Source organism: Salmo trutta, chromosome 17, assembly GCF_901001165.1.
Source record: "Salmo trutta chromosome 17, fSalTru1.1, whole genome shotgun sequence".
NCBI classification, from domain to species: domain Eukaryota; kingdom Metazoa; phylum Chordata; class Actinopteri; order Salmoniformes; family Salmonidae; genus Salmo; species Salmo trutta.
Window position 1 is genome coordinate 53,392,155 of NC_042973.1, and position 27,882 is coordinate 53,420,036.

At 42.5% G+C, this 27,882-nt stretch overlaps 1 protein-coding gene across 1 annotated transcript; it reads left to right on the forward strand.

Annotated features, from left to right (window-relative positions):
• Positions 1-1,837: 1,837 nt before the first annotated feature.
• Positions 1,838-27,757, forward strand: LOC115152415 (endoplasmin). Its single transcript, XM_029697269.1, has 16 exons — positions 1,838-2,003; positions 2,605-2,707; positions 3,369-3,510; positions 17,194-17,310; positions 17,577-17,908; positions 18,127-18,238; positions 18,501-18,614; positions 18,759-18,875; positions 19,071-19,286; positions 19,471-19,536; positions 19,725-19,994; positions 20,462-20,707; positions 23,497-23,633; positions 23,812-23,890; positions 26,972-27,196; positions 27,286-27,757. Exons 1-16 carry the CDS (start codon positions 1,955-1,957, stop codon positions 27,307-27,309), a joined length of 2,349 nt encoding a protein of 782 aa, XP_029553129.1. The 5' UTR covers positions 1,838-1,954; the 3' UTR covers positions 27,310-27,757.
• Positions 27,758-27,882: the final 125 nt, after the last annotated feature.

The following is a 27,882-nucleotide window of genomic DNA, read 5'->3' on the forward strand; positions in this document are numbered from 1 at the left end:
ATTCCAGGGTTTTTCTTTATTTTTACTATTTTCTACATGGTAGAATAATAGTGAAGACATCAAAACTATGAAATAACACATATAGAATTATGTAGTAACCAAAAAAGTGTTAAACACATCAAAGTATATTTTATATTTGAGATTCTTCAAATTTGCCTTGATGATAGCTTTACACACGCTTGGCATCCTCTCAACCAGTTTCATGAAGTAGTCACCTGGAATGAATTGCAATTAACAGGTGTGTCTTGTAAAAATGTATTTGTGGAATTTCTTTCCTTCTTAATGCGTTTGAGCCAATCAGTTGTGTTGTGACAAGGTAGGGGTGGTAGACAGAAGATAGCCCTATTTGGTAAAAGACCAAGTCCATATTATGGCAAGAACAACTCAAATAATCAAAGAGAAACGACAGTCCATCATTACTTTAAGACATGAAGGTCAGTCAATACTGAAATGTACTGTCGCAAAAACCATCAAGCACTATGATGAAACTGGCTCTCATGAGGACCGCCCCAGGAAAGGAAGACCCAGAGTTACATCTGCTGAAGAGGATACGTTCCTTAGAGTTATTAGACTCAGAAATTGCAGCCCAAATAAATGCTTCACAGAGTTCAAGTAACATACATATCTCAACTACTAAAGGACACCAATAAGAAGAGACTTGCTTGGGACAAGAAACACAAGCAATGGACATTAGACTGGTAGAAATCTGTCCTTTGGTCTGATGAGTCAATTCTTTTTTGTTTCCAACTGCTGTGTCTGTGAGACGCAGAGTAGGTGAACGGATGATCCCCGCATGTGTAGTTCCCACCGTGAAGCATGGAGGAGGATTGGTGATGGTGTGGGGGTGCTTTGCTGGTGACACTGTCAGTGATTTATTTAGAATTCAAGGCACTTAACCAGCATGGCTACCACAGCATTCTGCAGTGATACGCAATCCCATGTGGTTTGCGCTTAGAAGAACCATAATTTATTTTTCAACAGGACAATGACCCAACACACCTCCAGGCTGTGTCCGAGCTATTTAACCAATTTTCAGTTTTCTAAAATATTGAACGGCACGACATGCAGAAAATTCAGAGGTTGTAATTGAAGGGATATATACAACTCATGTTCTTCAAAATAGACTACAAACACACGCAAGCACACACGCAAGCACACACACACGCACACACACACACACACACGCAAGCACACACGCACACACACACACACACACACACACAGCATTATCACCACTTTATAAAAATTATTCCTGAGCACCACCTTGTGGTTGGTTGTTGAAGCTGCAGACAACCGACAGTCTACTGCAGATAAAATTATCTATCCATTTAATCATATAAAATATTTCAGGTTATCCCAGAAACCTAGATGCTACTGAGCTGACTGTGGTAAACATGTCTGCTCATGCCTCCTGCATATGCATAGATTTATGTCCCTAAAATATCCTATCGCCCTGCTTTTCTTTATTGCTTGAATAAATGTTTCTTATGTTTTGCATAATGAACGTCTGGTAGGCTATGAGCTTCTGTAAGTGAACAAAACATCATTATAGTGAATAAATAGAACATTGATCAATAATCATCATTACAATACAATTTATAATCTACAACCACTGATTGAGCAACATGCGTAGACATTGTTTGTTGAGCAATAATATTTGCTGCCTCAACTAGAACCACTAAAACAATTATTTTGCTAATGGTTACAAGGCACGTGTTAAATTGTACATGGAAGACATTTATTGGGAGAATTGTCCTGTAGATCGTGAAATGTCCTGCTGCTATTGGCTGAGGTTTGTGCGTGGTGTCCTGTGATTGGTCCGTTATGGGGGTATTAAATGGAGCGCTTTTGTGAGAGTGGGAGTTTGTCATTCTTCCTTTCCAAGGCATCGTTAATTGTGTTGATCCCAGCTTTTGTCTGAAGAGCTGGGCTTCATTCAATCATATTTCACAAAATGAAGCGGATTTGGTTGATTGGGCTGCTCTGTGCACATTTAGCATTCGGTGAGTATCTAAGGATATGTTTTATTATTAACGGCATTCACCCACATGCGCTATCTAGCTCTTGAACTCGAGTTCCTTCATTTGTAGCCAGGTAAGCTAGATGGCTGGCTAGCTAAAATGCAAGCTTGCAATTCAAACGAATAGTTAGTTACCTAGATATGGATATCATTGGGCTTCTTATTTGTATGAATTAACGTTTTATTCATTGGAATTGATTCAAGGAAATGTATTCACCTCACACGTGTTTCTGAAAGTTTCCTTACAGGTACAAACAAACATCGTTCCTTTCCTAGTTTTATAGTTGGTTATCTAGTTACCCCATAGCCCTACACCCTCTCTGATTACAGTATTTCTTTGCTGCTAGTCTTGGCTTGCTCATCCTAGTTATCTCAGTTTGTTGTAACCATAATACAGGAAATGCATCTAAATAATAAAGCTGTTTAGCTATAGCCCATTAATGAATATTTTTAAGCAGATGTATGCAATTAAGTATCTTTCAATCCAGCTAAGGTAACTAGATACATATTCAGCCTCTGAATAGGTGGCCCTTCAAATAAGTCCATTCACTTAAGTCTTTTCCTAACTACTCTTCTAATTTCAGCATCTGTGAGAGCAGAAGATGGACTTGACGTTGATGGGACTGTGGAAGATGATCTGGGAAAAAGCAGAGATGGTTCCAAAACAGATGATGAGGTGGTGCAGAGGTAGGTCAGAGGAAGAAACTTGAGGTACTAGATTCATAGGGGAGGTCATAGCATCTCACAGCTGGGTTGTATTCATTAGGCACCAAAAGAAAGGAAACTGACAAGTGGATGCTTTACCACTTTTTCTATTTTTTTGCCCTAATGAACTCAACCTTGATCTGTGTACAGTATTTGAACAGATGACAGAAAATGACGCCGTACACTTCGACATGTCACTATGCCATGACCTTTTGAACTAGGCCTCGGAAGGCCCTGCATCTCAGTGCTAGAGGTGTCACTACAGACCCAGGTTTGATCCTGGGCTGTATCACAACCGGCTGTGATCGGGAGTCCTATAGGGCGGTGCACAATTGGACCTGTTTGGGTTAGTTGAAGGTTTGGCTGGGCTAAGCCGTCATTGTAAATAAGAATTTGTTCTTAACTGACTTGCCTAGGTAAATAAAGGTTAAATAAAAAAATACCACTGGTAGATGCTTGACGCACCCTCTCCAGGAGTCATTCCCAAGGTCTACATTGCTGACTGTGAATCAGCCCTTCTTTAAATCAAATTCTTGTCAGCAATGTTTAAAGCATTGTCTAGGGAACAAAAATGTGATGACAGTGGTTATTGACTTAAGTGCTTAATCCTTTCAATATCACTAATTTTCTTCTCCTCCTCCAGGGAGGAGGAGTCTATCCAGCTGGATGGGCTGAACGCAGCTCAGATAAAAGAGATCAGAGAGAAATCTGAGAAACATGTCTTCCAGGCAGAGGTCAACCGCATGATGAAGCTTATCATCAACTCGCTCTATAAGAACAAGGAGGTGAGTGGTGGTGGCTGGGGACACACTCGCACACAAACATGCTGGGGAACAGCCCTTATCCTGAAGTGAACTTGAAAGATAATGAAAACATCCCCAAAATTGGAGGATTCCCAGCTGAAGGGTTCCCTTCCTGATTATTCCCTCCTGATTCTGGTAATCCTCCAACTGTTATTTCTGGAATTTTGCCACCTTATCCTGAAGCCATTTAATGTTATTTGAGGAGGAGCTAACTAACCTGCCGTCCTGTGTGTTTTAGATATTTAAGTTAACGGCATTCAAATGTCTTAAATTTAAATGTCTAAAATGTGACCAGAGATGATCTGTTTCCTCTATAATGCAGCTGCTTAATTGTTGCCACCATGGCAACAATTTTTTAACATCAAATGGTACTCCTGAGGTGCACTTCCAAGATGCTAGAGAGCTCCATATGTGCCACTCTGCGCACATGAGGCTTGTGCCAATGCGAGTCGGGCCGTTGCCAGATGGGGGAGAGGAGCGAGTAAGGTAGCCTACAAAATTTGATAAACAAGGACACTAAATAGGTGGCCTATTCTAAACATTGCTTGTAGTTTGGCTGGTTAGCTAGCTTGTTAACTATTTAGCTATTAAATGATTTTGGTCAAACGTTGAAGTCGGTTATCCTCATGTCTGGCATGCCGATGTGCCTGTTTCGCTGGGGTCTGCTGCCGTATTTGTATTTATTAGGGATGCCTATTAGCTGTTGCCAAGGCAGCAACTATTCTTCTTGGGGTCCAAACACATTTAGGCACTTACATTACATATAAAACTAAAAGAGAAATCTGTACATATAACATTATTACACCACTACATATCTACCATACAACAATATTAAAAGAGAAATCTGTACATATAACATTATTACACCACTACATATCTACCATACAACAATATTATAATGTATGTGTGTGTAGCGCTTGTGTGCATATGTGTGTCTGTAACTTTGTCTTCAGTCCCCGCAGTTCCATAAGCAGTATTTTTATGCGTTTTAAACCTGATTCTACTGCTTGCATCAGTTACCTGATGTGGAATAGTGCCATGTAGTACTATGCGCCTCCAATAGTCTGTTCTGTACTTGGGGATTGTGAAGAGACTTCTGGTGGCATGTCTTGTGGGGTATGCATGGGTGTCAGTACTTTTTACAAAAACAAGTAGTGATTAAGTCAATCTCGTTTCCACTTTGAGCCATGAGATTGGCATGCATATTATTTAGCGCCCCGTGTACTTTTAAGAGCCAGCCGTGCTGCCCTGTTCTGAGCCAATTGTAATTGTTCTATGCCCCCCCGTGACACAAGTAGGACCTGCTTTGTTGATAGTGTTAAGGCAGAGCAGTGCTTTATATGGACAGACTTCTCATTTTAGATACTGTTGTATCAACATTTTGACCATGACCGTTTACAATCCAGGGTTACTCCAAGCAGTTTAGTCACCTCAACTTGCTCAATTCCCACATCATTCATTACAAGGTTTAGTTGCGGTTTAATTAATGATTTGTCCTGAATACAATGCTTTTAGTTTCTTAAATATTTAACAACTTATTTTTTGCCACCCATTCTGACACTAACTGCAGCTCTAAGTTTTGCAGTCATTTCAGTTGCTGTAGTAGCTGACTTGTATAGTGTTGCGTCAAAAAAGCCAGTGGCATGTCCTTAATCAGGAATTCCTCAGGTCAGCTGTCTAGGCCCCTTACTTTTTCAATCTTTTACTATCTAGATTATGTTGGAGGCTTCTATTAAAGAACACCCCTGTGTTCTGTGAGACAGGTAATGTTTTGTCCACAATATAGCAGGGGGTGTAAAGCCATAACACATACGTTTCTCCAGCAGCAGACTATGATTGATGTCAAAAGCTGCACTGAAGTTTAACAAAACAGCCCCCACAATCTTATCATACTTTTCTCAGCCAATCAGTCATTTGTAGTGGTGTAAAGTAACTAAGTAAAAATACTTTGATACTAGTTAAGTAGTGTTTTGGGGTAGCTGTACTTTACTATTTTGGCCACTTTTACTCCGCTACATTCCTGAAGTAAAAAGTAGATTTTCTCACATTTCCCGTACACCCAAAAGCACTAGTTACATTTCGAATACTCCGGCAGGGCAGCAATATGGTCCAATTCACGCAGGTCTGTCAATTATTTTACTGTAAAATAGCATCTGGTCAAACGCCATTTGTTTTAATTAAGTGCTGTTTGAGGCAGTAAAGGGGGCTTTACTGTTCTTCGCAAATAGGAGTGGCAATATTGTCTGCCATTTCCCATCCAGGTTCTCACAAACTATTTTTTTTCACCTTTTCCACACTCACTTTATGAAATTCAAAAGTACAATGCTTGTCTTTCATAATTTGATCACATACACTTGGATGTGTAGTGTCAGTTTGTTGCTGTCTAGCCTTAGTTTGCTAGTCTTGCCAATGGAAAAAAATTATTGAAATAGTTAGCAATATTAGTGGGATTTGTGATGAATGAGCCATCTGTTTCAATGAAGGATGGAGCTGAGTGACTTTTTGCCCAAAATGTCTTAAGGTGATCCAAAGCTTTTAACGATCATTATTTCATAGTAAGTTCTTCTGTTAATTTAGTTTAGTCACATTTCTCAATTTGCATTACATTTGCCAATTGGTTGTGCTGCCAGACTTATTTGCCATTCCTTTTGCCTCATCTGTTTCAGCTATACAATTTTTTAATTCCTCATCAATCCAAGGGGTTTTTATTGTTTTCTTAATGGGAGTACTCAATTTCATAAATTTGGAAAGAGCAGCATCTGGTTGCTCATTACACACCAGACCAGCAAATATTCTTTACATCAACATATGAATCACTACAACTTATTGTATGACCTCTTATAAACTATTAGGCCAAGCCTTTGGAACTTTGGTTTTCCTAAATATGGCTACTATATTGTGATCACTACATCCTATGGATTTGGATACTGCTTTAAAGCAAATGTGTGCAGCATTAGTAAAGATATGATCAGTACATGTTTTTCAATCCTGTGCTGTTTGTAACTACCCTGGTAGGTTGACAACCTGAACCAGGTTGCAGGCACTGGTTACAGTTTTTGATGCTTTTTCTTGAGTGGGCAGCTTGTTGAAAGTCATTCAATATTTAAGTTACCCAGGAAATATTCCTTTCTGTCACATACATTATCAAGCATTTCACACATATTATCCAGATACTGACTGTTAGCACTTGGTGGTCTATAGCCGCTTCCCACAAGAATGGGCTTTAGGTGAGGCAGATGAACCTGTAGCCATATTACTTCAACAGTATTTAACATGAGATCCTTTAAGCTTTAAAGGAAAGTTTTGAATATAGACCTCAACACCGCCCCCATTGGCATATCTTTCAAGTAGAGGTTATAACCATGTGTTCCTACCACTGTATCATCAAAGGTATTATCTAAGTGAGTGTCAGATAGTCAGGATATAAATGTCATCTGTTACACGCAAGTTGACTTCATGAACCATGGTTCTTAGACAATATTAACATATGTAGCCTATTTTGAGCACTTCTGGTTTGCTTGATTGTTATTAATGCTTTACTGGGAAGCTTATCAGAAGTAGACTTGCTCATGTTGTTATCTACAGTGCATTCAGAAAGTACTCAGACGCTTGAATTTTCACATTGTTATGTTACAGTATTCTGAAATTGATTAAGTAACATTTTTCCTTCAATCTACACTCCTGTTTCATCTTTGCTATTACCTTATCTTGATGGCACTCCCCAGTCAGTTTACATTTAAATTGTTTCACCTTTATTTAACCAGGTAAGCTAGTTGAGAACAAGTTCTCATTTACAACTGACCTGGCCAAGATAAAGCAAAGCAGTGCGACACGACACAAACAAGTTACACATGGAATAAACAAGCGTACAGTCAATAACACAATAGACAAAGTCTATATACACTGTGTGCAAATGGCGTGAGTTAGGCCATAGTAGCGAAGTAATTACAATTTAGGAAATTAACACCGGGGTGATGGATGAGCAGATGGTGATGTGCAAGTATAAATGCTGGTGTGCAAAAGGGCAGAAAAGTAAATAAAAACAATATGGGGATGAGGTAGGTAGATTGGGTGGGCTATTTTCAGATGGGCTATGTACAGGTGCAGTGATTGGTAAGCTGCTCTGACAGCTGATGCTTAAAGTTAGAGAGGGAGATATAAGGCTTCAGCGATTTTTGCAATTCGTTCCAGTCATTGGCAGCAGAGAACTGGAAGGAAAGGCGGTCAAAGCAGGTGTTGGCTTTGGGGATGACCAGTGAGACATACCTACTAACCTACTGGAGCGCGTGCTATGGGTGGGTGGTTTTATCGTGACCAGTGACCTAAGGCAAGGCGGAGCTTTACCTAGCATAGACGTATAGATGACCGGGAGCCAGTGGGTCTGGCGACTAATATGTAGCGAGGGCCAGTCGACTAGAGCATACAGGTTGCAGTGGTGGGTGGTATAAGGGGCTTTGGTGACAAAACGGATGGCACTGAGACTACATCCAGTTTGCTGAGTAGAGTATTGGAAGCTATTTTGTAAATTACATTGCCGAAGTCGAGGATCAATAGGTTAGTCAGTTTTACAAGGGTATGTTTGGCGGCGTGAGGTGACGGAGGCATTGTTGCGAAATAGGAAGCCGACTCTAGATTTAATTTTGGATTGGACCTGTTTAATATGAGTCTGGAAGGATAGTTCAGTCTAGCCAGACACCTAGGTATTTGTAGTTGTCCACACATTCTAAGTCAGAACCGTCCAGAGTAGTGATGCTAGTCGGGAGGGCGGGTGCAGGCAGCGAACGGTTGAAAAGCATGCATTTGGTTTTACTAGCGTTTAAGAGCAGTTGGAGGCCACGGAAGGAGTGTTGTATAGCATTGAAGCTTGTTTGAAGGTTAGGTAAGTGTCCAAAGATGGGCCAGATGTATACAGAATGGTGTCTGCACAGAGGTGGATCAGGAAATCACCCGCAGAAAGAGCGACATCGTTGATATATACAGAGAAAAGAGTCAGCCTGAGAATTGAACCCTGTGGTACCCCCATAGACTGCCAGAGGTCCGGACAACAGGCTCTCTGATTTGACACACTGAACTCTATCGGAAAAGTACTTGGTGAACCAGGAGGCAGTCATTTGAGAAATCGAGGCTGTTGATTCTGCTATAAGAATACCGTGATTGACAGTCGAAAGCCTTGGCCAGGTCGATGAATACGGCTGCACATTAGTCTTTTATCGCTGGCGTTTATGATATTGTTTAGGACCTTGAGCGTGACAGAGGTGCACCCGTGTCCAGCTCAAACCGGATTGCACAAGGTACGGTGGGATTCGAAATGGTCAGTGATATGTTTATTAACTTGGCTTTTGAAGATTTTAGAAAGGCAGGGCAGGATGGATATAGGTCTATAACAGTTTGGGTCTAGTGTCACCCCCTTTTGAAGAGGGGGATGACTGCGGCAGCTTTCCAATCTTTAGTGATCTTGGACGATATGAAAGTTTGAGCAGACTGGTAATAGGGGTTGCAACAATGGTGGTGGATAATTTTAGGAGGGTCCAGATTGTCTAGCCCAGCTGATTTGTACGGGTCCAGGTTTTGCAGCTCTTTCAGAACATAAGCTATTTGGGTGAAGGAGAAGCTGGGGAGGCTTGGGCAAGTAGCTGCGAGGGGTGCGGAGCTGTTGGTTGGGGTAGCCAGCAGGAAATCATGGCCAGCAGTAGAGAAATGCTTATTGAAACGCATCAATATAAATAAAAAAGAACATGTGCACCATAACTGCCTGCTTAACATGAGCCTAAAAATGAACGAAAGAACAATAAAGCAAATACTTTGCTATTTGGAGTCCCATGTCAGAGGACGGTCTCTTTCCTCTGGAGTTTGTGGGGATGAGCCTTTCCGCAGGAGGAGCCCCTCACTTAGATTTGAAAATGCGTGATGCAGTTACAAACGACCTGTTGGAACTGAAAATAAATAAAAAGGGTGCCTATTGTCCACATACACGTTGGTTAATTTCAAGTGCAAACTATATAGGTCATGTGTGCATATCATGAATCCTCCCCTTGATATGCCCTTCTGTCACCCCGTTGTCTAATTAATCATTAGCTATTAGATATGTTATTAACGTGACATACATAATGTGTCCATAAAGAACACATACTTTCGGCTACTCACCCTTGTTCAGGATTGGGGGAAATAGGGAGACATTTTACCTATTGCAATGTCAACTTTAACAACCTAATGTCTTAAAAGCGAGAGGTAACTAAGTCTGTTAAATCCGATTCAGTGTCTTCAATTTTCTCGTTGGAAATGTCTGAGTCTCTCTTGGATGTGAACGTCTTCTCGCCGAGGTGATTTCCCTCTTTCTGTGACTGCTCACCGACAACAATCCATGGAAGGTCCTGCTCGCGTCTTTCTGCTGGTGAAGACGCCTTTCTCCTGGCGGTGTACTCCACTGGGATGCCCCTCGACTTCAGGTCATCAGCTGCTTTGTCTGCATGCTTGTATGTAACCGGGCCATTATCCAGAAATACCTGCATTTTTGACAGGAATGGTGTTTGGAAACAAATACTTTTCTCTAAGTGCTTTCTTGATGGTGTATTCCTTCATTTTCAGTATCTCTCCTGCGTAGTCATGATCAAAGAACACTCGTTGGTCTTGGGAATTAAACAGGCTTTTCCCAGGCTGCACGTAAGACTTTCTCTTTTACTGAGAATTTAAGGAACCGTACTACTATGGACCTTGGTGGGGTGCCGCTGGGGGGTTTTAATGCCAGAGGTCGGTGTGTTCTCTCGATTCCCAGGTCAGTGTCAAGTATTTCTTTGAATATACGCTCCACGAATTTGGGCATTGTCTTTTTCTGTGCCCTCCACCACAGAATAGTCTGTTTCGCTGTGAGAAACCTTTGAGTTCTGTCACTTTTGCCTGTAGTGCGTGATGGCTTTTCAAAAACTAAGTATTTTCTTGGCTGCAGTGTTCGATGTGTCTGTTTCCCCAATGCGCTTTTCTGCATCCCCCATTATTGTAGATCCTTGTTTTCTTTGAGTTTCTGGTTAATGTCCTTCAATGTCCTCCTTAATTATTTTCCGTACAACTTCTCAAAGTTCCTCGTAAACCTGTGAGTGCCTCGCGCAAGCCATTCTTTATCACCTCACGAAATTAGCTATTTTGCTGCTAGCTTATTTGCACTAGCATTAGCCATCTGTTTCGTCAACGATAATCTTGTCTTGTTACGGGCTATTGTTGTAGCTCCATGACCTTTCCCATTGTGTGGAAGTTATTTTAATGCTCAGAGTAAATACTTGAGTTTAGGGGGGAAACGCCCAACGAAAAACTAAGCAGCCATTTCCTAAGTTGCGTCACCGGAAGTCGATACCACACTGAGGGTGCGACTCAAATCATGGTCTGGTGCCACCATTTGGAAAAGGCAAGTAGCACGGGTGGGGGTTAGTCTGGAGCTCTGTCAGGAGAGGCACTGGGTGTGCACTCCACCCTTTTGTTCCAGCCCTGCTCTAACACATCAGATTCTACAAATCAACTGCTCAACAAGATCTTGTTAAGCTGGATCAAAAGCCTGCACACCGGTAACCTAGATCTCCAGATGGAGAGTTGTGTGTCTTATACAGTAACGGTGCTGTATATTTGACTTAAGGCATCTGATCAGCTATAAGTGAAATCGAATCTGCCCATCACCTGAGCCAGGATCACATTCAAACGGATTTCGCAGGTTGTCACTCATCTCTTGTATTTGCTATACATGCTTGTGTTGAGTTCCTGCAGTTTCCCAAATGCCTGTTACGGCAGCAAGGAGACTTTAAAAAAACTAAAAAAACAAATTTAAGATCATAACGGATGACAAGTCACTCCCAACCCAATTCCAAAAATCTTTCCAACCTTCCCGCTCGCTAACCACCAGGCCTCAGTGGGAAATAGAATATTGTCATGCTCTGATCCCATATCTCCACATAGTTTGATGCAAGACAGGTGTGCGCGATGTAGTTTACAATCTGTTACCTGCATCATCTGATTTCTGCTCTATTGCTGCCATTTGGTCTAATTGTATCCATTATAGTAGCTAAGTGGGTGTATCATACAATGCGTGCAGAGGAAGACGCGTTAATAACTAGAGTGCAGAGGCCTATCCACTGACCCGTGATCAATGGAGCCCCATCTGTGTTAACTGATGGGCTTCACAAGGTGACATGTCTTGCCAAGTGATGGCAGTTTTATCACATTCTAAATGCTGGTTGACTGAAGTAGGGAAATGTGTTCCAACAATGAACTACAGTTTTGGAATTGCATAATTTTCCTCTCACGCCTCGATCAAACCAAACGGTGTCATTGCATTTTGGTTCACCAGAAGCACTCTTGTGCACATCCAGATACTGCACACTATTTTGCCGCATGACTTCATCGGCCTAGATCACACTGGTAGCGTCGTGCAAAATAGTACCCTGTATCTGGATAAGGGCGCAACAAAGTTCAACATTCACCTTCTGCTAACATTTCTGTCAAGCGGTCTACGCATAGTTTGATGTATGCGCTTGATAAATCCAACATATGCAGAACACACTGCAACTGCCTCTGCAACACAATGCTGCAAGGCACACGCAGCATTCCATTGGAAATGCGCTACAGGGAGACAGGATGGACAGCTGATCGTCCTCGCAGTGGCAGACCACGTAACAACACCTGCACAGGGTCGGTACATCCGAACATCACACCTGCGGGACAGGTACCTAATGGCAACAACTGCGAGTTACACCAGGAACGCACAATCCCTCCATCAGTGCTCAGACTGTCCACAGTAGGCTGAGAGAGGCCGGACTGAGGGCTTGTAGGCCTGTTGTAAGGCAGGTCCTCACTGACATCACCGGCAACAACGTCGCCTATGGGCACAAACCCACCGTCGCTGGACCAGACAGGACTGGCAAAGTGCTCTAAACTGAGTCGTGGTTTTGTCTCACCAGGGGTGATGGTCGGATTCGCGTTTATCGTCGAAGGAATGAGTGTTACACCGAGGCCTGTACTCTGGAACGAGGTAGAGGGTCCGTCATAGTCTGGGGCGGTGTGTCATAGCATCATCGGACTGAGCTTGTCATTGCAGGCAATCTCAACGCTGTGCGTTACAGGGAAGACATCCTCCTCCCTCATGTGATACCCTTCCTGCAGGCTCATCCTGACATAACCCTCCAGCATGACAATGCCACCAGCCATACTGCTCATTCTGTGCGTGATTTCTTCCAAGACCGGAATGTCAGTGTTCTGCCATGGCCAGCGAAAAGCCCGGATCTCAATCCCATTGAGCACGTCTGGGACATGTTGGCTCAGAGGGTGAGGGTCAGGGCCATTCCCCCCAGAAATGTCCGGGAACTTGCAGGTGCCTTGGTGGAAGAGTGGGGTAACATCTCGCAGCAAGAACTGGCAAATCTAGTGCAGTCCATGAGGAGACTCATTGCGGTACTTAATGCAGCTGGGTGCCCACACCAGATACTGACTTTTGATTTTGACCCCCTCCCCCCTGTTCAGGTACACATTCTGTTTCTTAGTCACACGTCTGGAACTTGTTCAGTTTGTCTCCAGTTGTTGAATCTTATGTTCATACAAATATTTACATGTTAAGTTTGCTGAAAATAAACGCCGTTGACAGGGAGAGGACATTTCTTTTTTTTGTTTTTAGTATGCACATTGGTCATAGTATGGATATAGTTAGTATGCCAAAAGTTCACGGATGTCGTACTAAATACGTATTATACACAAAGAGGATGACACTATCTGTACTTTTAGGGCCCATAATGCGATTCTTCAGAAAATGGTTGTGGCTTCACAATGTTTTCAGATTTGATGAAAATGACAGGAAATATGCTGCTAGAGTCTGAGAGCGACTACAAATTCATTGACTTAACTAAGGACAAATGTTGCACGATGAAATGTTACATTATGTTATGTTGGCTGACAATTTGTTAGCTACGCTATCCTTACAAACCGCATAGCACTACAGCAGTATGTACAGGTATGTTACCTAACGTTTGATGGATACTAATACATCAACTTGCCAGGCAGTATATTAACTAATCAATTTTTATTAATAATTATATTCACAAGTGGTATCGTCATGGTGCGTTTCAATGGAAATTGTCAATTCTGGCTATCTACTCCGATTTCTGAGCATCTACTCTGAATATGGCTGGTGTCACTAAACGTCAGCAAAAAAATAATTGTTGCCAGTAGCACAGTAAGTCACCAAGGCTCTGGATAATGTGAAAACAGCCTAACCAGCTCTGCTATGGTGTGTGAAATGGTCGGTGTTCTCTCATTGTCTGGAAGTAGCTAGCCAACGTTAGCCAGTTAGCTTGGGTGCTTGACTGCAGTTGAATGCTCTGCTCAACCCTACTCCTCGGCCAGAGCGTCCAGTGTGCGCTCTGAACGCTCAGAGCTAAACGCTCTGGATTTACGAATGCCCAGAACGTGCTCTAGCACTGCAGATTGACTTTACGTACACACTAGAAATTGTAAAATGTTTAGCTAGTCATTTGTTATGCTAACAAGTTAGCAAGAGGTTGCATAGCAACAGCATCAACTTCCGGTAGACAGGCGACACTACTATGCTCAACTGAAACGATACCGTTTGTTTACAGTATACTAAAGAATTAACAGTATGTAGTGTATTCTCATTAAGTATGTACACTGCTCAAAAATCGCACTTCTGTGAAATCAAACTGTCCACTTAGGAAGCAACACTGACAAATTTCACATACTGTTGTGCAAATGGAATAGACAACAGGTGGAAATTATAGGCAATTAGCAAGACACCCCCAATAAAGGAGTGGTTCTGCAGGTGGGGACCACAGACCACTTCTCAGTTCCTATGCTTCCTGGCTGATGTTTTGGTCACTTTTGAATGGTGGCGGTGCTTTCACTCTAGTGGTAGCATGAGACGGAGTCTATAACCCACACAAGTGGCTCAGGTAGTGCAGCTCATCCAGGATGGCACATCAATGCGAGCTGTGGCAAAAAGGTTTGCTGTGTCTGTCAGCGTAGTGTCCAGAGCATGGAGGCGCTACCAGGAGACAGGCCAGTACATCAGGAGACGTGGAGGCCGAAGAAGGGCAACAACCCAGCAGCAGGACCGCTACCTCCGCCTTTGTGCAAGGAGGAGCAGGAGAAGCACTGCCAGAGCCCTGCAAAATGACCTCCAGCAGGCCACAAATGTGCATGTGTCTGCTCAAACGGTCAGAAACAGACTCCATGAGGGTGGTATGAGGGCCCGACGTCCACAGGTGGGTTGTGCTTGCAGCCCAACACCGTGCAGGACGTTTGGCATTTGCCAGAGAACACCAAGATTGGCAAATTCGCCACTGGTGCCCTGTGCTCTTCACAGATGAAAGCAGGTTCACACTGAGCACGTGACAGTCTGGAGACGCCGTGGAGAACGTTCTGCTGCCTGCAACATCCTCCAGCATTACCGGTTTGGCGGTGGGTCAGTCATGGTGTGGGGTGGCATTTCTTTGGGGGGCCGCACAGCCCTCCATGTGCTCGCCAGAGGTAGCCTGACTGCCATTAGGTACCGAGATGAGATCCTCAGACCCCTTGTGAGACCATATGCTGGTGCGGCTGGCCCTGGGTTCCTCCTAATGCAAGACAATGCTAGACCTCATGTGGCTGGAGTGTGTCAGCAGTTCCTGCAAGAGGAAGGCATTGATGCTATGGACTGGCCCGCCCGTTCCCCAGACCTGAATCCAATTGTGCACATCTGGGACATCATGTCTTGCTCCATCCACCAACACCACGTTGCACCACAGACTGTCCAGGAGTTGGTGGATGCTTTAGTCCAGGTCTGGGAGGAGATCCCTCAGGAGACCACCCGCCACCTCATCAGGAGCATGCCCAGGCGTTGTAGGGAGGTCATACAGGCATGTGGAGGCCACACACTACTGAGCCTCATTTTGACTTGTTTTAAGGACATTACATCAAAGTTGGATCAGCCTGTAGTGTGGTTTTCCACTTTAATTTTGAGTGTGACTCCAAATCCAGACCTCCATGGGTTGATAAATTGGATTTCCATTGATTTATTTTTGTGATTTTGTTGTCAGCACATTCAACTATGTAAAGAAAAAAGTATTTAAGATTATTTCTTTCATTCAGATCTAGGATGTGGTGTTTAAGTGTTCCCTTTATTTTTTTTGAGCAGTGTAGTATACTGTATGTTAGTGTGGGTAGTCAAACACAGCCAATGACTCTGTCGGTGTGATCGAGGCATTAGGTTACTTTGCGGTTGTCACTAGTTACCACAGGCACCAAGAAAATAATAAATGCAAAAATGTGCTTTTTGGTCTTAACCTTAACACTGGTTAAGTTTTAAGAAGCTAAATTGTAGAAATGGACAGGGTTTATGACTTCGTGGCTGTGGTAACTAATGTTAGTGGCGACCCTACTTTGCAAACTACTAGTGGCATTTTCAAATTGGTTAACCTAGGCTATTACCCCCCACTAGACAGACTGCTTCCACACTGAAAATATGCTAAAACATTACATAGAGTCTATCAAACTATTTTTCATCAGAATCATTAAGCCTAGGCCTACTCACAAAACCGATGTCCTGGCCATAATTCATCCCCATAGTGTTCAATGTAGAATTGTTAATCCATTTAGAAAATTCAGAACAGGCTTAATTAACTAAATCGATCGTCTGTATATTGGAAAGACCGATTTTTGGTTTGTAACCATGAGATTTCTTTCAACTTTCCAAATTGAGCCCTGTTTTCAAATGAGTACTCTTTGAATAACTGTTCTTGACATGAGATGTGAATCACTTCGGTCTAATCTGACCTATTTTATTCTATTATAACATGATTTTTTTTTTTTTACCAAAAAATGTCTTGGATGTGATAAGGTCTCGGGAAATAAGAGCAGATTGTCTGTTAAATGAACAAAACGAGGCCATGCCATTGCGCAACCATAGGCTTTTACAAGTGGTACACTGCTGACGTTATTACCTTTTTTGAAGATTCTGTTCCACAATATAACCAATTGATATTAGTTTCAATAAATTAATCTTAAATTACAATTTATTGACTGAAAATGAGGCAATTAGGATTCGTTATCTGTAATTATGATAAATTAGTCATGGTTGGTGTGTAGTGAAATGTTGCTTTTCTAAAAATGGCTTGTATAAATTTTATTTTGTAGTCCTCCAAAAAAAAATCATGCCAGTACTTGGAACAGTCAAAGGTCATATGACCATCCCAAATCAACTGCGGCCGGTAATATCAAAGTCTCTGCAATTAGTGTGTGGTTTCATAATGTAGTGGGTTTAGCCATTCACCGTGGGAATGATTCAAGTGTAGCCTTTTCCCGTGATCTAAGTGTGATCTCGGACTGAATTTTAACTTTAGATTGTAATCAATTTAATTGAAGGTTAACCACATTACAATGATTGAGACTATTTTTATATCGGGTGACCCCACATGGGGACGCAAGCCCTAGTTTGGGAGCCACTGGCCTAACCACTATGCTACATCAGTAAGCCTACAGAATAATGCTTATTGCTAATAGCACACCTGCCTGATAATAGGAACTGTGTAGGCTATCCTTTTGAAAGAGTGGTCCCTAAATACAGATTGTGGATTTGATCAAACCAAGGGGGCAAATGGATATAAGTCAACCATAACCATCCTTTACTCCTGTGTGTTGTAGATCTTCTTGAGGGAGTTGATATCCAACGCCTCTGATGCTCTGGATAAGATCAGACTGATGTCTCTGACCAACGAGGATGCACTGGCAGGCAATGAGGAGCTCACCATCAAGATCAAGGTGTTTCATGGTCTTCACAGGTTCAATCTCAATTCACATTCCGTACTGGAGAATGTCCAAAGTTCCTCCTTTCAGACCTTCTCCAGTGGGTTTTGAGACTGTTAGGAGAGGATGCAAGGAATCAAGTAAAGCTGAATTGAGGAAGAGCCAAACGCCTTAACTTTGTAAATGTTTTTGACTGATCCATTCTACAAGACATGGTAATCATAAGATAAATACTATTAGGACTTCTGAGCTTGAGCTTTTCTTAATTTTCTCCTCCCCAGATGGACAAAGAGAAGAACATGCTCCACATCACTGACACGGGCATCGGCATGACCAAAGAGGACTTGGTCAAGAACCTGGGTACCATCGCCAAGTCAGGCACCAGCGAGTTCCTCAACAAGATGACGGAGATTGAAACCGAGGGCCAGTCCACCTCTGAGCTTATTGGCCAGTTCGGCGTGGGCTTTTACTCTACCTTCCTGGTTGCCGACAAGGTGATCGTGTCTTCAAAGCACAACAATGGCACACAGCACATCTGGGAGTCTGACTCCAATGAATTTTCTGTCATTGAGGACCCTCGCGGGGATATGCTCGGCAGGGGCACCACCATCACGTAAGTGCCTCCAATGGCGTACTCTCGTGAGAACCCCGCCCATCTGGCAGTGCTCCAAGTATTTAAGTTTTGAATACTTGGTGATGGTATTCATACAGTGGCCATGATTTCGATGAACTACTTATGTAGCATTGAAAGATAAGATGACACGGGACAAAAGCCCACAATGAAATCCAATGTACAAAGCCTTGCATTTAGCATTTGTTTTACTCTTCCAGGTTGGTGATGAAGGAGGAGGCTACAGATTACCTGGAGCTGGAAACCATCAAGAACCTGGTCAAGAAATACTCACAGTTCATCAACTTCCCCATCTACATCTGGGCCAGCAAGGTATAGGAGTGGAACTTTACTAAAATTTACTGTACATTATCTCCTGTCCTCTCATCTGCACTGATTGGAAACATTATGGTGCTAGTTGCTCATCATCACTGGCTTTCATGTGGTCTGTTTTCAGATCAGTGCAGATGGAGAGGATGGATTTGAGACAACTGAGGGTGTCATAGTTCGTTGTCAATGGCACAACCCATGGTGTTTTAATAGCAGTGAGCTGTGGAAATAACATTTTGCCATGTTCCCTACTCTCCCTACCCAGACAGAGACTGTTGAGGAGCCCATTGATGACACTGAGGTGGAGAAAGATGACACTGAGGATGAGGTAGAGGTAGAGGTAGAGGTAGAGGTGGAGGAAGAGGACAAGCCCAAGAAGGTTAAAACAAGAGTTTTTATTTTGTTTCCCAAAACTCTCCTTCAGTTGATTTGATCCATTCCAATAGTAGCACACCTAAGCCATCAACTTGATTTTGTTAAGTGACTTTTTAAATACCCAAGCAACTTCATTCCTTTCGTCCAGGTTGAGAAGACCGTGTGGGACTGGGAGCTGATGAACGACATCAAGCCTATCTGGACGAGACCAGCCAAAGAAGTAGAGGAGGATGAGTACAAAGCCTTCTACAAGACTTTCTCTAAGGTATGCAGTCTGCACCTCCTTTTGACATTACTTCTTTCCACTGAGTTTTTCTTAGCTAATGTGCCTTTTTATTTTTTTTCTCTTTGGGGTCTTAGTTTACTGAAACATTGACAACTGCTGATATAAAAAGGGCTTTATAAATCTTTACATTTGATTGGTGTTCGAATTGTATTGATTTTTCAATCTTCACTCCAGGACACAGATGAGCCCCTCTCCCACATCCACTTCACAGCTGAGGGTGAGGTCACCTTCAAGTCCATCCTGTTTATCCCCACTGCTGCCCCCAGGGGCATGTTCGACGAGTATGGAACCAAGAAGAACGACTTCATCAAGCTGTTTGTCCGTAGAGTCTTCATCACTGATGATTTCAATGACATGATGCCCAAATACCTGAACTTTGTCAGGGGAGTGGTGAGTGATGGAGCTTCTAGGGCTATGGAGGCTTGGATCAATAAAGGAAATTGAAAACGTTAGTTTACGATCTGAATTGACTGAATAGAAATGTATTTGACCCTAGACCCTGCTGTACAGTTGAATGATAGTTAATTTAGTACTTAAGTTTCTCTGATTTATGATAATGTGATTGTTTGGTTAGGTGGACTCTGATGATCTGCCACTGAATGTGTCAAGAGAAACCCTGCAGCAACACAAGTTGCTCAAGGTGAGCCTCTCCAATCTCAAATGAGCAAGTTCACTGTTAACTGACATGTTTCGGTCAGATCTCTTCTCTTTGGTGCTTATAGAAGATGATGATTTCAACATAAAATTACTTATCATTAACCAATGTAGTGAATGATATGAGCTTCATAATTAAAGCCCCTTCCTCTCTTACGTTTCCCCTCCATCCAGGTCATCCGTAAGAAGCTGGTGCGTAAGACCCTGGACATGATAAAGAAGATTGCAGAGGAGCAGTACAATGAGAAGTTCTGGAAGGAGTTTGGCACCAACATTAAACTGGGTGTGATCGAGGACCACTCCAACAGGACTCGTCTGGCCAAACTGCTGCGTTTTCAGACCTCCAACAGCGACACAGTGCTGGCCAGCCTGGAGCAGTACGTAGAGAGGATGAAGGACAAGCAGGACAAGATCTACTTCATGGCCGGGACCAGCCGCAGGGAGGTGGGCAGAGTTTGACTTTGAACACTCCCCTCCGTATAGTATAGAGGCAAATGAAAGGTTTTTGCTTCACTGTCCAAGTACATATGCAGGGGTGTGTACTATAGGTATAGGTGACTCTTGTGTAATGGTATGTATAACAGATGAAGGGGAAGTGGGACCAGCTGTACTTCAAGGCCAGGACCAGCTACAAGGAAGTGGGTAGAGGGTGGACCATGAACTGGATGAATTAAAATGCGATCCTCTAACTTTTCCCTTGACTTTTCCTCCCTTACCTTGAATTTACATTTTCAACCGAGGTCAAGGTAAGGAAGAAAGTCGCATCTCCGAAAATCTGAATCAACCACTCTCAGCTGGTCCCAATTCGCTCACTACTCCTTTGCCCTGGCCCTTTGTTTGCAGCTCTGTAAGGAGTAATATAGCCAAGGTTCCTACCCTTGTCTTCCCTTGTGGAATGTCCTCTCCCCCAGGCTGAATCTTCTCCCTTCGTAGAGAGTCTGTTGAAGAAGGGTTATGAGGTGATCTACCTGACAGAGCCAGTGGATGAGTACTGTGTCCAGGCCTTGCCAGAGTTCGACGGTAAGCGCTTCCAGAACGTGGCCAAGGAGGGCATTAAGTTTGACGAGAGCGACAAGGCCAAGGTGACCAGGGAGGTCCTGGAGAAGGAGTACGAACCCCTCACCACCTGGATGAAGGACAGCGCCCTCAAGGACAAGGTAACATGCAGATCATGAATGTGAAAGACCAGACTTCAGACAACTTTTTCCCCCAGACTGTTTAGTCATGATTAGGGCTGTGGCGGTCATGACATTGTCAGCCTGTTGTCATGCAAAAGACTGCCAATCTCACGGTAATTTACCTTTTAATAAACATGTTTAGCATCTCCAGGCCTCTACACATACAATTAAACTTAGCCGAATAAAATATGTTTCACATTCCAGAGCGCATGTGCCACAGGTGACTAGTGGCACCTTAAGTGGGGAGGATGGACTCATAGTAATGGCTGGAATGGAATAAATAGAATGGTATCAATCGTTCCACAAATGCATGCATTTAATACCATTCTATTCACTCCATTCCAGACATGGAGCTGTTCTTCCCTCAGCAACCTCCTGTGGACTGTGCATATGAAGTGGCTATGTTGAGTGGAAAAGTGATCATTTGAAATGGGTTCTATAGGCTAGATTTAGTTATTTGGTGAATTGAGTTGTGAATGATGCAACCCATATACATTTTGATTAAGTTTGTATGATGCGACTAGACTATTGAGAAAGTTGAAGAAAAAAAAGCTTGCGTTCTGTTCGTTGCCTCGGGCTGCACGGCTGTTCTCGCAAGTGATCATCTTTTCACCAATCAGATTGATCTCAATTTAATTTTGTCTTCAATATTATGTAAAATTTGTTTAGATTTAGAATGGCCCATTTGTCAAATGGGCAGGGGAAAGAAGAAACGTAATCTGTATGCATGCGAATGGAGGCTGCACACTTTCCTGCCGGTGTGTTTCAATGATGCCGGGTAGGCAGCTGAGAAATAAACTTTCTCACAACTGTTTGGAGCATGCTCTCCCTGTGCGACAGGTGATATTCTGCCCAAACTGTAACCCTGTTCTTGCAGCTACCCAGTGCTTATTTTGGGAAATTAAATAAACTCAGCAAAAAAAAACATCCCTTTTTCAGGACCCTGTCTTTCAAAGATAATTCGTAAAAATCCAAATAACTTCACAGATCATCATTGTAAAGGGTTTAAACACTGTTTCCCATGCTTGTTCAATGAACCATAAACAATGAATGAACATGCACCTGTGGAATGGTCGTTAAGACACTAACAGCTTACAAACGGTAGGCAATTAAGGTAAGTTATGAAAACGTAGGACACTAAAGAGGCTTTTCTACTGACTCTGAAAAACGGCAGAAGAAAGATGCCCAGTGTCCCTGCTCATCTGTGTGAACGTGCCTTAGGCATTCTGCAAGGAGGCATGAGGACTGCAGATGTGGCTAGGGCAATGAATTGCAATGTCCATACTGAGACGCCTAAGACAGCGCTACAGGGAGACAGGACGGACAGCTGATCGTCCTCGCAGTGGCAGACCACGTGTAACAACACCTGCACAGGATCGGTACATCCGAACATCACACCTGCGGGACAGGTACAGGATGGCAACAACTGCGAGTTACACCAGGAACGCACAATGCCTCCATCAGCGCACGGGCTGTCCACAGTATGCTGAAAGAGGCTGGACTGAGGGTTTGTAGGCCTGTTGTAAAGCAGGTCCTCACCAGAAATCAACTGCAACAACGTTGCCTATGGGCACAAACCCACCGTCGCTGGACCAGACAGGACTGGCAAAAAGTGCTCTTCACTGACGAGTTGTGGCTTTGTCTCACCAGGGGTGATGGTCGAATTTGCATTTATCATCGAAGGAATGAGCGTTACACCGAGGCCTGTACTCTGGAGCGGGATCGAGGTGGAGGGTCCGTCATGGTCTGGGGTGGTGTCACAGCATCATCGGACCGAGTGTCATTGCAATGACAATCTCAACACTGTGCGTTACAGGGAAGACGTCCTCCTTCCTCGTGTGGTACCCTTCCTGCAGGCTCATCCTGACATGACCCTCCAGCATGACAATTCCACCAGCCATACTGCTTGTTCTGTGCATGATTTCCTACAAGACCGGAATGTCAGTGTTCTGCCTTGGTCAGCGACAAGCCCGGATCTCAATCCCATTGAGCACTTCTAAGACCTGTTGGATCGGAGGGTTAGGTGCATAAACCAGAGTGCACGCTCTACGGACAATTCCTTCGACCTCATGGCTTGGTTTTTGCTCTGACATGCACTGCCAACTGTAGGACCTTTTTTTATATAGACAGGTGTGCCTTTCCAAATCATGTCCAAGCAATTGCATTTACCACAGGTAGACTCCAAGGTCTAGACACATCTCAAGGATCAATGAAAACAGGATGCACCTGAGCTCAATTTTGAGTCTCATAGCCAAGGGTCTGAATACTTACGGAATTTTTTGTATATTTTTTTTTTAAACATGCTTTAGCTCTGTCATTACGGGGTATTGTGTAGATTACTGAAGATTTGTATTCATTTAATCCATTTTTAGAATAAGGCTGTAACGCAACAAAGTCAAGTGGTCTGAATACTTTCCGAAGATGTATGACTCATGCCTGCCAGTGTGGCAGTAATATGGTCACCGCAACAGCCCTTGTCATGATTAAAAACATGCTCAACGGTGAATCCAGCCCTAAATGTTTTGGGATGAAATGTTAAAAAATAAATAAAATGAACTAGGCAAGTCTTAAGTACAAATTCTTATTTACAATGACTGCCTAGGAACAGTGGGTTAACTGCATCCAGGGGGAGAAGGACAGATTTTTACCTTGTCAGCTCTGATTCAATCTAGCAACCTTTTGGTTACTGGCCCAACACTAACCACTAGGCTATTTGTCATATATTGTGGGAAACCTTTTCTTATTTGCCAATTTTATTTTTTCTTTAGATTGAGAAGGCTATCCTGTCCCAGAGGCTGACCAAGTCTCCCTGTGCCCTGGTAGCCAGCCAGTATGGCTGGTCCGGTAACATGGAGAGGATCATGAAGGCACAGGCCTACCAGACAGGAAAAGACATCTCCACAAAGTGAGTGATCACTATGCACTTCAGGTAGCATTCTGAAGTGTTGAGCTTTTGTGTAACATCAATCTGTCAATGGGAGACTTGCATGAATGAGGTAAACCTGGATCTCACTTCATAATACCACCCTTTGATCCTTCTTGATCTCTTTTTTTTTTGGGGGGGTTCTGCTTTGTATTTCCAGTTATTATGCAAGCCAGAAGAAAACATTAGAAATCAACCCAAAGCACCCGCTCATCAAGGAAATGCTGAAACGCATTTCTGTAAGTATCACATACACACAACCTTGTGAAGCTGTGTTCATAATACTCCATCTCAACCTGATTATTGAGTGGTGCCAATGTGGTCCAAGCCAGAGAACGTTTCTCATCACTTGAGTGATGTCTAATACAACACAATATTATTGATCCATTATACAGAGCTCCCAAGGTATTGGGACAGTACCCTTTTTTTGTTTTGGCTTTGTACTCCAGCACTTTGGATTTGAAATTGTTATGACTGAGGTCAAAGTGCAGACTGTCAGTATTCACCTGATCTGGATGAAAATACCCTCAGATGAAACGCTTAGAAATTACAGCACTTTTTGTACATAATTGCCCCCCCCATTTTAGGGGACCAAAAGTATTGGAACAATTTCACTTATGTGGATTAAAGTTCAGTGTTTGGTCCCATGTTCATAACATGCAATGACTACATTAAGCTTGTGACTCTACAAATGTTTGTTTTGGTTGTTTGATTTATTTTGTGCCCGATTTATAAATAAATGGGTAATGTATTCATTTTGGAGTCACTTCTATTGTGAATAGGATGTTTCTAAACACTTCTACATTAATGTGGATGCTACCATGATTACGGATAATCCTGACTGAATCGTGAATAATGAGGTGAGAAAGTTAAACGCATCATACCCCCAAGAAATGCTAACATCTCACCATTATAACAGGGGAGGATAATGTTTCTGTTATTGTAATGGGGTACCGTAATTTCCGGACTATGAGCCGCAACTTTTTTCCCACGCTTTGAACCTCGTGGCTTAAACAATGACGCGGCTAATATATGAATTTTTCCCGCTTTCAATTCCCCCCCCCCCCCCCCAAAAAAAACACATTCTGTGACGTGCTCAGTTTTTTGGCGGCATGAAGCTTTCATTAGACCAATGAAATTGCTGAACGGGTTAAGGTCAAACAACTTTTTTGTTTACCGTTTAGATTAAGTCGAGCGCTCTCAAACTTCCCGTCATTCTGATTACGGTAGTCATTTTGTCACCCTCATGGCAAAGACACGGAGAAATGCATATCATGCAGCTTTCAAGTTGAAGGCGATTGATCTGGCTGTTGGAAAAGGAATTAGAGCTGCTGCACAGTAGCTTGGTCTTAATGAGTCGATGATCAGACGGAAACAGCAGTGTGGGGAATTGACTCAGTGCAAAAAGACAACTAAAGCTTACTGCAAATTTTGTTGTTACAAGCTGTGTTTCGTTAAAGCCTGTGTAAAGTTAATTTGTTTCAATGTACCGGTAGGCACCTGCGGCTTATTTATGTTCAAAATAATATATTTTTTAAATTCAGTGGGTGCGGCTTATATTCGGGTGCGCTCAATAGTTCGGAAATTACGGTAGTTTTTGTGCGTCTCACTCATTCAGAATTATCCATAATCATAGTAGCATCAACATTAATGTGGAAGTGTTTAGAAACATTCTTTACAATAAGTGACTCCAAAATGACACAATACATTGACCATTCATTTCTATTTGGGCACAAAATCTGAAACAAAAAGCATCCAACAAATTTGTACTCAAAAGCTTGATCTTGTCATTGTGTGCTATGACTATGGGACCAAATACTAAATGGTTTACTACTTTAATACACAAGTAAAATTGTCCCAATACTTTTTGGTCCCCTAAAATGGTGACTATGTTCAAAAAGTGCTGTAATGTCTAAATGGTTCAACCGATATGGATGGCCTCCAATTTAAAGCGGAGTCTGCACTTTAACCTAATTTTATCCTTCCATTACGTGTCACTCTCCCATTACTTTTGGAGCTCACTGATAGACACTGACAACTGAAATGTTAAATGTTGCTGTCAGTCTGGTGATCTGTGGGCAGGTATTACTGTTTTTTGTTCAATACACTAACTGGATGTCACCCTCGACAAGTGTCTGCTAATAGTGTTGGAGTAGTGAACTACATGTAATTTAACTAAATGTTGCAGTAGCTTGGTGGTAGTTGAACAGAATTCATATCCAGGTAGTGTTTTCAGTAAATTTCTCTCCATGTAACAGTGTAGCAAACTACACCCATATTTTATTTTTGTTAAAGTTGTGAAGTAGGCATTCATTTTTTCGGCATCAGACCTGGGCCCAGTTTCCCAAAAGCATATTTAAGGCTAAGTTGTTCGTTAGAACCTTCGTAGTAGCATCGTTAAATCTCAGCGGTTTCCCAAAACCATCGTTATTAACGTTGTGCTTGAAAATGCTCGTAATCGAACATAAACCATGTGATACTAAGTCTCTGACTGCTTAACTTCAGAACAAAATTGACGAAACAAAGTTGCCAATGTCTTAATACAACCAACCTATAAAAAGATTCTTCAAATTAACTGAGATGGCTGAATTAAAATATAAACGCTAGAATATAGGCCTATTTCAGTCATATTGAAATGCATTTCATGTTCCATTTTGCTACTTGTAGGCTACGTCTAACTCGTCTCCCTTATATTTCATGTGTAGCCACTTTAATAGTGGTAGTTTTTCTCTAGGAGCTGATCCCTTGTTAGTATTGTGAAATGTAAAGGTAAAAATTTAATGGAGAAAGCGGCTCAGAGGGCAGCGCTCCCTTTCTTTCGAACCTATCAGTATCGACACATGCTCCAATGACTCACTTAGAAAAGTCACTATCTGCGTGGTGTTTTGGGAAACGCATGTTACATCCTCGGCCGTTGTAGGAACGATTAATTGTTAAAACACTCGTAAGCTTAAGTTCCGTCATTATCTGGGAAACCGGGCCCTGCCTAATTCTCACTTAGTCCATTTGTTTTTGGTGTTTAATAGGTTGTTACATTCTGTTAACATATGACCCCAAAGTGACTTGTTCTTGCAATTTGTAGTCTTGACATTTCCGATATACCTATGATGGTTAAAAATTAAGTTGTTTGGATGTAGTAAACTGTTTTTTCAAAGAGAATTTCACTTAAATAGTTTACTTTTAAGGTTAGCTTTAGTTCAGCTTAACTTTCAGTGTGAAGTAATTGGTAGCTTGGTAAACTCTTAAGAATAGCTTCCCCAACACTGCTACTAAATGACTCAAACTGTAAATATAACTAACTTGTATTCCTCTCCCCATAGACTGATGCCGAGGACCAGACTGCCTCAGACCTGGCCATGGTGTTGTTTGAGACGGCCACGCTGCGTTCAGGCTACCAGCTTCAAGACACCAAGGCCTATGGAGACAGGATTGAACGCATGCTGCGGCTCAGTATGAACGTGGACCTCAACGAACAGGTTGAGGAGGAGCCTGAAGAGGCAGCAGAGGCTGAGGAAGAAGAGGAAATTCAAGATGAGGATGAATTGGTATGTTTCTAAGTACAACAAATATGTTTAGGCCAGTATCCACACATTAAGTCCTGTTACTAACCTTTTCCTTCCTCTTTCCCATACAGGTAACAGATAAAGATGAATTATAAAGCACTAAATGAGTGGGGGTGTCATGATGGACCTATCCTGGAGCTGAGCCACAATCAAGACCACCCATGGCCAACCAAGTCCTAGCCTTGAAATTCAGACTGAATTTAGCTTAATTCTGTATGTTTCATTCCATTATTTATGAATTAGTCATTACGACAGTGTGATTCAGTCTGGATATCCAGGATAGCCAAGATGAACAACGGTCAGTGAAGACTAGCCGGGTCCCAGATCTGTTTGTGTGGTCTTGCCCAACAGATCAGGCTAAGTCGAGACATTGATGGCCATTGGCCACCTTTCACTCACTCGAAGGTCCTGATGGGATTTTTTTTTTTTTTTTTTACATTCCTCAGGATTGTAAATTTGTTAATATTTAACTGAGCTGTCTTTGGGAACGATGTGATCGATACTGTCACTTGATCCCATTAAATAAATATTTATTGGGAAAATAATGACTTTTTATATATTTTAACTAGGTAAGTCGAGAACAAATTCTTATTTACAATGACAGCCTACCCTGGCCAAACCCTCCCCCTAACCCAGACAACACTGGGCCAATTGTGCGCCTCCCAATG

What these genes read in the sequence shown, in the direction of transcription:
- LOC115152415 (XM_029697269.1), top strand. Translation starts at nt 1,955, where the DNA reads ATGAAGCGGATTTGGTTGATTGGGCTGCTCTGTGCACATTTAGCATTC. An exon ending in GGCAGGGGCACCACCATCAC is followed by an intron (nt 17,909 to 18,126) that starts GTAAGTGCCTCC and finishes TTACTCTTCCAG; the next exon opens with GTTGGTGATGAAGGAGGAGG. An exon ending in TTCAAGATGAGGATGAATTG is followed by an intron (nt 27,197 to 27,285) that starts GTATGTTTCTAA and finishes TTTCCCATACAG; the next exon opens with GTAACAGATAAAGATGAATT.